The sequence below is a fragment of the Pogona vitticeps genome, chromosome 2, assembly GCF_051106095.1.
Source record: "Pogona vitticeps strain Pit_001003342236 chromosome 2, PviZW2.1, whole genome shotgun sequence".
Taxonomy (NCBI): Eukaryota; Metazoa; Chordata; class Lepidosauria; order Squamata; family Agamidae; genus Pogona; species Pogona vitticeps.
Window position 1 is genome coordinate 273,302,150 of NC_135784.1, and position 12,143 is coordinate 273,314,292.

Here is a 12,143-nt window from a genome sequence, read left to right on the forward strand (position 1 = left end):
CTCTCACAAAGCCCGCAAAGAAGCATTCTGCCTCCGCCTCATAATCAAATTGATGAGGAAAGGCAATGAGTACAGATTCCTTGTTACATGGAAAATTAATTATGTTATCATGCTATTTTACCCTAAGAAATTTACCCTAAGAAAGGTAACACTCTTACTTGTAATGCATTACACCCAAGCTCCACCTTAAGCACTCTGGTGAACTGCCACTAGTTTTTGCCAACACATGCCTTCTGTGGATGTGTGAAATAGCACTTTTGTACAGGTGTAAAGAAGCACTTCAAATCACTCTGTTATTACAGAGATTGCAAAAGCAGATACACCAGAGTATTGAGGTCCAACGTGCTGAAACTTGCTTGGGTCTTTGACAATGAAGGTAATAAATTGAATCCTAACAAAACCTTTTCTGTTCTACCAGATGGCTTGTGGTCTGAGTTAGTACAGTAAAGAGAGGCGGAGGACATAAACCAGGCATGTTGAGGGATCAATTACTCTTCAGACTCTGACTGTAAATCATCTGAAACAAAGCAAATGCGCATTCCATCTGTAGCAGCAATATTTTGGAGGGCACAAACAGAACACAGTAGCATGAAACACCCGCATACATACATATGCATATGAAACATGTGGATGCACACTTTTGTTACTCATTCAGATATTCTAGCCTTTAAAAAAATAAATGCTACAGAGGTACAGTGAAGGCTTCTAAGAATCTACTGACACAGCTTTCCATAAGCCCTGCATGTAACGCTAACAGTCCATGTTTCTGCCTCTAGATAACAATTTCACTCACTGAAGGATCTATCTCCATATAGGTCAGTCCTTGTACACCCCAATGTACGTAAGTCATCTCCTAAGGTGCAATTTGTATCTTTGTTTTTCAGCAACACACATAATGAATACAACTTCTATGTTCATCTCAACCAAGAAATAAGTGGGGAGAAAGTGATCAATTGCTGGGTTTTCTCTGCAGTTGCATAAAGAAAATGCAATGGTGGTCTAGTAGATGCCCTGCTAACTGTCACACCATCTCATTGAGGTAGCAGGTCCTATTTCCTGTTATGAAGGAGGAAGCTAGGGAAGAACGTCATTACTTCTCTCTTAAGTAAGAACAATTTCAACAGAAAACTCCTGATTCAGTTGAGATACAAACAAATCAAGTGCTGTTTGGTGACAGAGCTGTATAATTACATTACCTTCCAGGGATGTGTGTCACCAGTCAGATTCTGAGTTGGTGGTGTGTTTTGGTAAAATTTAAATAACTGTGCTTCCCATGATCTAACCTTTGAAATTTTGGGATTTTTTAAGTTGCCCTCTTCCCTTTACTAGTAAAACCCAAATGAAACTATCAGATTCAGTAGTGAATGATCTTTTAGATAATAATAGCTCTCTTAGTCTACTTATCTTGATCCTATGCACATTTCCTCAGAAACTGGCCTCTCTAAGTTAATCTACTCACATTGCATAAAGCCTTTGACTAGATTAGTCTTCTGCAACCTTGTGGGTTCCAGACATTTGGGCTAAAAGTCTTGTCATCTTTAACTCAGCCATGAATATTAGGAGTGATGGGAGTACTAATCCAAAGCATCTGGAGGCTGGGTAAAAACAGGACTGGATTTGATCAATACAAATAAAGTCAATTTAATTATAAACATTAATAAGCACATCATGAGACAGTGATCCAGCAGCTAAGTTATGATAAATTGTTAACTTATGTCTAGATTCCACCACCAGCACAAAAGAAAAGGGCAGCAGTCACTGAACTCTACGTATGGCTCAACATATTCTGGGATGTTCTTTCACTCAGGGATAAAAACTGGCAAAGTGAACAGAACAAAATAAAACAGTATATAAATGAGCAAAGCAATCATACAGTGGCACAAACATCCACTTATGAAATTGCAATACCATTGGTGTGTCTATTAGTGATAACATTATTCTTTTTATGATAAATATACTTTTGGTTGTTGTGGGTTTTTCATGCTCTTTGGCCGTGTTCTGAAGGTTGTTCTTCCTAACATTTTGCCAGTCTCTGTGGCCGGCATCTTCAGAGGACAGCACCCAGATTATTTTTGTATCTTAATAAAAAGTATGTCAGGGAAGTTTTGGGAAAAGCAGACTACTCATAATATGAAAGTGTAAGGAGAGTCAATTAATGTTGACATTATACATTTTTCCTCTGTTAGGGGATTTTTCCCTCTCCCATACCACACCATCACAAGAATCACACCCACTTGCAAATATTGAAATCATTTCACCATTTACGTCACACTCAAATTTAGCCTTTTAATAAAGGTAACACCTTAATGACAGACTGTGCAAATCACGATGGAATTCTCCATCTCAACAGGACATTATACCCTAGAAAAGTTTCCCGATTGCCTAAGCCACAAACCAATTGAGTCAACTGAAGAAAAAGAAGAATCCTTTAGAAATCACATCTATGCAGAAGTCTGTAAGCAGTCTGTGGAGAAATTGATATGTGAACCTCTGTCACACATTTTGCCTGGGCTACAATTAGAAAATATATCTATGTCTAATCACAAGCTGTATACAAATTCTGTAGCAGCTGAAGTGACCATAAACTAACCAAAGTCATAAGCGCACTTAGTGGTGTAAGTTCTCATGAATATGGCAGATGTACTTCCCAAGCAAATATGCATACGATTGCACTGCAAATCTAATACTCATTTAACCACTGTTTAACTATTACTACTTAGTGGTACTAGCTTTGTATGTCCAGAACTACTAACAATTGAGTACCACTGTAGCATTCAGCCCTGCCCTCACCTGTCCGTCACAGCTGAGCAGAGTAAAAGGAGCCAATGAGTGAACGGAAGGTGGTGCTAAAGGGGGAGTGGCTTGTATATAAAGGTGTGTGTGTGATGTATGGGTGGAGATCTGGGAGTCTGTGAGACAGTGTGCCAGAAAGTCAGTGAGAGTAGGGTTCTGTGTGTCAGTGAGTTCAGTGAGTGAGAGAGATTGATTAGCAACTTGTGATTTACCTATTTTATTTTACTGATCAAATAAACAAGTTTAAGTTTCAAAGTAACACTGGTCTCACTGAGTAATTGGTATTGAAATTGAAATACTGGTGGCAGCAACTGAGAAGAAGAGTGAGCACCTCCTGGAGGCCTGAGATAATAGAGGCTTCAGTGCGCTCGCTACAACCACCTACTCAGTACTATTGAAATGAACATTCAGTCATTACTAGAGCTATCAGCTAGCCAGAGAGTCATGGGGACAACTGATGCATTTGAATTGAGAAATTCAACTTCTACTGTGTCTTGTTTCTCTCCCACTGGAGCCAGAGGTCATTATGTCCTTTTTAACTCTGGATGCAGCGGCACTGAGCAAGGCTGTTGCCTCACAGTTTCCCATGCCCTTCAGCCAATACGTTCTTCAGTTCCTGCACTTCTTTCTCCATTTATTTTACCTCAAATGATCACCTATAACAGTGTTTCCCAACCTTTTTTTAAGTCATGACCTCCTTTTCTGATATCCAAGTAACCTCCAACTCCCCTGCCATATTTGCATAAAAAGGCATTCTAATAGGGTAAGGAAAATACATTAAGGTAACCTAAAATGTAATGCAATGGTTTTATCTGCATTTGGGCAGCCAGCTTCAAAAATTCATGGCTGAGCATTTGTTAACACACACACACACACACACACACACACACACACACACACCACACACACACACACACACACACACACACACACACACACACACACACACACACACACACACACACACACACACACACAAGTCCCTTAATAAGCTCTGGGATGTGGAGGTAATGCAGGTGGTTTAAAATTGGGCTTTACTGGGAGAGTACAAAAGTTCGTTCAGGCAGGAGAGTACACAGTTAGGGTGCTGCATTTGCCTAGGAGCCCCTCAGCATGGAACAAAAAGAGGGTACTTGGTTGTAGAGGTACAAATGATGGAAGGGGAATGTATGCGGGATGGAACTAGGGAGGAAAATGTGAGTCAAGGGTGACGAGTCTCCCTTCTCCAAAAACTGGGAATCCGTGAACTATGACAATTGCACTTTTTCTTTTACATCATGAGATCAAAGTATTCTAGCTTTCTGTGTTTTTTATGATCTACAAGTTCCTGAAATGCACTGTGGTGTAGCAGGCAGAGTGTAACGGACTATGACTCAAAAGAGCTGGATTCAAATCCCCACTCAACCATGAAATCTCACTGAGGGGAGGGCACTGGTAAAACCACTCTTTAAATATCTCGCTTACTTTGAAAGCCCTATTAGGGTCACTATAAGTCAAATATGCCATGACAGCAAGACATAACATGATTTCTTGATTTTTACGAAGACTTTAGTTCTTCTTTGTGGTTACTAGAATCCTTTTTTAAAAGTACTCAAAGGCTATGGATCCTGGGGAAGAGGGAACTGGATTACACTAATGTCCTCACCTCTGATCACAATGAGTTGGTACAAAAGTCAGAACATGAATTAAAACTTCTACTCATAGGAAAAACTCTTTTACACATATGGAAGCTTTGTTTTGATACAGTACATAGAGGCAAGGAGAAAAAATAACAGCTGTGGTCTCATGGCCTTCTCCACACTGGAGTATTCACTGAAATCTACATAAGCCAGAATCCTATTATTGATCTATTCTTGTTTAAGGAAAATCCAGTAACTCCTAGCAGTAAATTGCCATTCATTAATACTGCTTTTCTGGAGGCATATGCCATCACGAGAGTGCTCATGCATCCAAGAAAGCAACAAGCACCTCATTAATGAGTGGCAATTTGCTGTCAAGACTTAACCTAGGTTCCCTAATACAAGTGAAAATTAGCAACACGATTCCAGCCACTGTGTGTAGTACAGTAGGACCACCATATCCATGGGATCAGTACCTGCACTTTTACTTATCTGCTGCCTGAAAATATTAAATGAAAAAAACCAAGAAACACATGTTTCCAAATTGTATTAGCAGAACTGGCCACTAGAGGGAACCAGTGACTATGCTATTACTGTACTGTACAGCAGTGGTCCCCAACCTTGGGCCTCCAGATGTTACTGGACTTCAACTCCCAGAAATCCTGGCCAGCAGAGGGGGTGGTGAAGGCTTCTGGGAGTTGTAGTCCAAGAACATCTGGAGGCCCAAGATTGGGGACCACTGCTGTACAGTATAGTGTTCACTTATCTACAACTTATGGCATCTGCAGTGGGGCTTGTAACTGACTCCCTGCTGCTGTCCTATTGTACTGAATATTGCCTTCCCCCGCCACCTACTACAGTGGGGTCTCTACTTATGAACGTCCCTACTTAAGAACAATCCAACTTAAGAACAGCTCCATTTGCTAAATTTTGCTTCTACTTGAGAACAGAAATCCAAGATAAGAAAAGGAAAAAAAAACCTTTCCTGCTCTTTTTTTAACCTTGGGTCATCTTAGGTTAAAAAAAAATTCTCCCCATAGTGGTAGAGTACGTATTAACCAGCTTTGGTTAATGTACGAACGCACCTCTACATAACAAAAAAACAGCCAGAACGGATTAATTGGTTTTCAGTCCATTCCTATGGGAAATTTTCCTTCAACTTAAGAACATTTCAACTTAAGAACACCATTCCAAAACGGATTAAGTTCTTAAGTAGAGGTTCCACTGTAGTTTCTATGGACGGAAAAGAGCAGATACGGATTAAATGGTTTTCAATGCATTCCTATGGGAAATGCAGATTCAACATAAGAACTTTTCAACTTGAGAACCACCTTCTAATACAGATTAAGTTCTTAAGTAGAGACCCCACTGTATTGGAATGCTTAAGATGAGTGTAGGAGGAATGCACTGCAAATGTATAAGGCAAGAGGATCAGACAGGTCTATGGTGGGGCAAGCAAGGACCATTCCCTCCAAGGCTGGTCCAGCCATTAGTGGGCCTTCCAGTGCAGGAACCCCAACAGTGGCTTTCGCCATCTATAATTCCCCATTAGAATTTCTGCTTTCCCCTTACATTTTCTTTGCAAACCATGAAGGGGGGAGCTGCTTTTTGCAATGAAAATGTAGGGAGAAAGCGGAAATCGCTTTCCCCTGCATTTGCAAAAGCTGGAGACAGAAAGCTGCTTTTTGCAACAAAAATGTCAGGAGAAAGTGGAAATCGCTTCCTCGCTGCATTTTCTTTGCAAAACGTGGAGGGGGGAAGCTGCTTTTTGCAATGACAGTGTAGGAGGAAAGCAGAAATCGCTTTCCCCCTCCTTTTTCTTTGCAAAACGTGGAGAGAGAAACAGGGATCAAAACACTTTGATCCCCCCTTACTTCCAAGTTTAAAACAACCTTCAATTTTTCCTTCAATTATTTTAGGCAAAAGTGTCATTTTATACACGGAAAAATATGGCACTGGCAATGACTCTCAAGAGTTTCAAACAGGTGCCTGATGTAGTTTGAACCTGGGGCCTTCTGTGTACACTCTGCCAGTGAGCCATTCTGAAAAAGGAGGGCCTCTCCTTTCCCACTGGGAACTTGAACTAGCAGTGACACAAAGAACTCTCATTAGTTGACTTCTCCTGAGAGTCAGTGCAATCTTAGAAGGATATTGCTGTCTCCTGTGCTAACAAACACTCCTGTATCTTTACCAGCTGAGATGTTTAAAAGGCACTATTCTTTCCTCTCATTGTTCATGGATAATGCTGTTTCATACATTTTTCCTTGTCAGGAAGCCATTAAAGACACACAGGAACCCAAAGAAACCACACTTATATATGCAATTCAACTCAAAACGAAGGAACCGCAAATTAAATGTATGGTTTCGCAAATTAAAATTACAGCTCTCGAACAGTGGCTCTCAGAGCAAATAGCATGGATCCTCTGCCAAAAATCAACAAAACAATTTCTCCAGATCTTTTCTGAAGAGAGTTTCAGCTTATATTCCCAGGCACAATGTGCTTACCTTTGTGGAAGGCGTATGTTATGGCTAAGGTCCAACACATCCATAAGATATTTTTTAACATCTTGACCTAGAAAGAATGAAAACACAACATAAATGCACTTCATCTTGGTTTTACAGGAATATTTAAGTAAATGCTTTTTCTGGTAATTATACAAATTTATAAAATTACAGGGTATTTTGCTGACTTAATTCTAGCTCTGTTGGCAAGATGTCACTATCCAAAAATTGATGATATGCGGTTGGTTAATGGGTTTGGCAAATAGATTCCCTGATTGTGTTCTTTAACAGAGACCCATTTGTTATCAAACATAACTTCAGAGTAGGCATCAGATACTGAATCTGTTCATCAGGGCAAGCAACCAATTTACAAAGATTTTGATCAACCAGAAAGATACCTTCATTAAATCAGGGCATGTCTTTTTATGTATACGGTACCACATGGACTCATACTCTGCAGGCAACAAGCACCAACTTAAAACTGTTTTCTCTCCTTTTCTTTCCCATGGGATGAATGCCTCTTTTCTGTTAAGTTTCGTTTCTGCCATCATTTACAAGTAATCTATGATACTGGATTCACAACCAATGTTTTAATCATATGCAAATACTAATTAATTCATAGAGTAATTAATCCATTACAACTCAGGATACCAGCAAATTTAAGTGTGAAATATTGCATGCACTCTCACTGGATGTCAGCATAACTGAACAAATTGGGACTGTTTTTTTTAAGATCGCACTGTGTGTATCTTTCATTGGGGGAGTAGATCAAAACCACCACATCTCCCAGAGGTTGAAACCTGGACTGCCTGACTTATCCTGGAGCAGTGGTTCCCAACCTTGGGTCCCCAGATGTTCTTGAACTACAATTCCCAAAACCCCTGGCCAGTACAGCTAGTGGCAAAGGCTTCTGAGAATTGCAGTCCAAGAACACATGGGTTACCCAAGGTTGGGAACCACTGCAAGGACAGAAATCCAACAAATAGCAAGGTAACATCAGTAGGACCCCTTAACCAAGGTGTGGGCATAGTGTTGCCTGCAGGGCACATGTGACTGATGGCAGCATTTTGGTGGCCCCTGAGCCACCTCAGATCACCTGCCCAAGTTTAACAAAATGGGCAAAAAAAAGCCAATTCTGGGTGTGTGTATTTAAAGCCGATATAAATACTGTAGCTGTTTTCTTCTCCTGGGTGGGGAGAGAGGGATTCCCGAATCCTTCCCTGCCTCCCCAAACTCTAAAAGTTGGCACTTCCCATTTGGCTTTTTAAATGACTGTTTTCACCCATTTGCAGACTTGGTGTAAACTATAGTGTGAGCTAGAGACTTAAATTATCAGACCTTTCTCACCCTGCGTCAACCAAAGACAAGCAATGTATTATCCTCTAGATTACAATTCTCATAATCCCCAGACCTCATGGTCAATGGACAAAAATTATTGAATCTGTAGTTTAAAATATCAGAAGAGATAACTGACTGAGGAGAGTTGGCTCCAATCTCTCTTTAGCAACTCAGAGCTGTCGCACTCCACTCCTAATCTAGTCTGACTCATTAGCCTGTGGCTGAGATTCTAATTCTGTTTTTCCATACCCATTTTATCCCTACCCCAATGACTAGCAGTTCTTACCAGTGGATCTTCTGTCAGATCATGTTCTTAATTATATTCTAGAGTTTATCATGCAAGTTGTACCAGGTCCTCATCTTAAAATGTCACTGTAACAATTCTCCAATTTACCTACATCATTATCACTGTTGCCAAGCAAACTAGTTTGTTAGGAAACAGCAAATGCAAGAGAAAATGCATATAGTAAAAACAGTGACTTGGTACCAGATTGACTTATCAGCAGAGATTCTGACAAAGATTATAAAATATAATTCTTTAGATCATTACTCCTTTTATAGGAATATCATTAAAAATGTAAACGGTACAAGAAAGTTAAAAATATTAGTGTTTTCTTAATATGAACTTGCCAAATATTTTTGTAATTGCTTAAATATCAGACAGTAATGAGAAGTAATTTCCATAACCATTGAATATTTTAAGATAATGGCTACCATTCTAACCCATAGTTATTCCTTCAATGGATCTTATTAACCAACATAAATATGTGCAATATACCTGCATTGCATCCATTGTTGGTGTACATGACATGAAAAGGATGCTCTCAAAAGAATGTACACTGTGCAAAAGTTTTGACTGTGTTAGCAGTTTGAAATGATTCCTAATTAATGACAAAAGGAGGATTAACAGATTTTTAAAAGCTAGAAATATGAGTTACTGATCCCTAAATAGCAAATAATAATAGGTCATAATCCATCTCCATTTTAAAAAACTGAATAATAATACTTTTGTTTCAAGAGATAAAAAATCTTGGTTTACAAAAGCTGATGGAATATGATACATATCTTTATACAACAGTTAATTCAGTCATGCTGTGTGGGCATATACCTGATTATTTGGAAGTAACCACTTATTAGATGTAAGCCCCACTACTCAGAATACACCTCACTCAATTCAATGGTGCTTAGTCACAGGTAAGTCTGACTGAAGCCCGCATTCAGTGGGTCTTATTCCCATGTAAGACTGCAATTCATTTGCTTCTTTCAAATCAATACTTTGAGTCCATATATTGCTAATGTATCTCATTTTGCCTGTGTTAAAAGTTTATGAGCTGCACCTTTACCCTCACTCTTTCTCTCTCTCTTTCCTCCGACACTTATTTTGCACTGGTCTCTCTTTGCATGTAATTAAGAGGTACACAACCCTCATCCCAAAAGGATTTGTGCATAGCCATGGCCCTTTTTTCTTTAACCCCACTGCCCACCCCACCCACACAACTTACAAAGTTCAGAAAAAAATAAAACAAGGCCATTTGGTCCTCAAAACAGGGCCTTGTTTTCATTTTTTCTGAACTTTTTAAGATACCGTAGAATGGCTGGTCAGGGCATCAACTTAAGACCAACTTGAGTTCCTAAACATCGTGGACTCTTGAAACCAGACTAGCAGTACTGAATATTGGGGAAAGCACCCACCAGGTAAAACTGTTGATTTGGCTTTAATTTGACCAAAAGTGGCTGTTCCTGATGGTTTAACTAAATTTTTAATCCCAATTCTGAGAGATGCTTGCCATGCTTCTGTTACCCTGCTTGTTTTCCCTAGCCAAACAGAAATTCTTTGAGTTTCAAATGAAGGGGGGAAGGGGGAAAGGAAGGGGGAGATGGGATGCTAGCCACCTTTTGTGGAGAGATAGGTCATAAATTCCAAACCACTGGCTAAAGAGGGGGCTGAAACCATACCCTCCCCCCACAAGTGTCTTGCGGACTGCAGACTACAACTATTTTCATCTAAGAAGCTGGCCCCCAACAGTGGCCATGAACCTTTAGGGACTTCAATGTAAACATATAATTTTGGAGCGAACCATGAGAGGAAGATACTGTACATTATCATTGAAAGCTCTCTTTATTTTTTTGTTTTTTTGTTTTATTTTCTTAATTGTCCAATAAAGGTATCACCTGTTTCTGCATTTGTAATGTATAGATACGTGTCTTTTAAAAGTTGCAGAATATCCAGCCAGGATATTCCGTTCCAGGAATGGAATGGAGATTCCACAAAGTTTGGAATCAGACATAGGTCTCTAAAATTATCTAGGTGTGACCTTGCTTAATTTCAGGCCCACATTCTGTTTCCAAACACTGACTTAACTCAAGTTTAGTATTGCTATTAGGATTACTGAACTAATCTATGAAAACTGCTATTTGTGTTCAAAAACAAAACAAAAAGTTGGAGAAAGGTTTATTTTTTGGACTAATTTTAAAAAAAGGACCTGTCAGTTACCACAGAACATGTGCAGATGTCTTTCCACTAGAGATGGGCACAAACCATCTGTTTGGTGGTTCAGACCAGTTTGGATTTTGGCCGAACAGCTGTTGAGCACTTTCCAGCCCCGCCTGTTTTCGCAGGCGTCCACTCACAGGCAGCATCCTGGCTTCCCTGCTCCGCCTCCTCCAGGCGCTGCCTCTAAGTAGTCTCCTCCCAGAGGAGGTGGGGCCAGGAAGTGCCAAACACCTGTTCAGACAAAAAAATGAAGTGGCATGAATCGCCAAACTGGTGGTTCAGGCCCATCTCTATATCTCACCTAACAATATATTCCAGGATTTCTTGGGAGGGAGCTGTGACAATTAAAGACATATGGAACCAATATAATTGAACCTATTAAAAATTAAAGCTGGGAATCCTAACCACCTAAATAGACACTAGGTAGTAGGGCTAGAATTCAATTAAAAATACCCAAACTGGGCAAGGTAAGACAACTGTACTTTCTGTAATTTTCGCCTCTGTTTTTTTCTGTCCCTCTCCAGCCACAGTTCTTTTGAGCTTTCCCTCTCCTCACTACCCTAACCTCAGAAATCAGGTGCATCAACGTGGAAAAATTCATATTCTCATTCACTCTAGGTAAACAGATAAACTTATCAATTGGCAGCACATAAAAAGCATTGTTAAACTGTGTTACTCAGCAATGGAACCCTTGCTATTCCAGCAGAAGTTAAGTGGCTCAAGTAGACCAGAAGTGAAGGCTTAAATAGGTTTGTTCTAGCCTACCAGAAACCATGTGCAAATGTTTAAATTAAAGTGCAAGGCTTCCTGCTCCATAGGAGACCCTTAGCCTTGAGAAGATTGGTGTCTGCCACCTAGTGACCAACCACCTAGTGGTCAAGCATACTTCAGCAATTTTAAATAATTAATCCATTTATAGACTGCAACCTTAGATACATATCCACAGGGTTCTCTTATTACAAGTGCCAAGTTTTGGGTGTCTAGATTGCACGGCCTCTGAGCTATGGCAAAAGCAAACAGAAATGCAGACAACTTCTTATCATTATTCATAGTTATTCCTTGCATTATCATAGATTTGTTACACAGAACATGGAATATTTAGCATAAAGGAAGTCTGCATGGGTATTTGCCAAACTGCATCAGAATAGAGAGTCTGAGATGTATTGCACATTCGAATTATTCCAAAAGTACTCTTATGTGATTTCAGATTAATGATTTCTGGCATGATCACCTTGGAAAATTGTAATTGTGTCACATTGCCTATGGAAACGAGCCTAGAGTTTTGGTGCACTGATGTTTCCAGCAGCATGATTCAATCCAGTGGAATTTCATCACTGATCTCCAGGCATTTTATGGCAGCCACATTTACAGTTTAACTCTTTTTTTTCTACCATGTG

At 39.8% G+C, this 12,143-nt stretch overlaps 1 protein-coding gene across 4 annotated transcripts in view; it reads right to left on the bottom strand.

The window, feature by feature from the left end:
- Positions 1-12,143, bottom strand: part of VCAN (versican) — a 181,027-nt gene that overhangs the window by 147,201 nt on the left and 21,683 nt on the right. For all 4 annotated transcript variants that reach the window (XM_078386387.1, XM_020790238.3, XM_078386385.1 and 1 more), the window contains one exon: positions 6,918-6,984. In XM_078386387.1, the coding sequence (XP_078242513.1) occupies positions 6,918-6,978 (61 nt within the window). In that variant the 5' untranslated portion in view covers positions 6,979-6,984. The remainder of the gene's footprint in view (positions 1-6,917; positions 6,985-12,143) is intronic.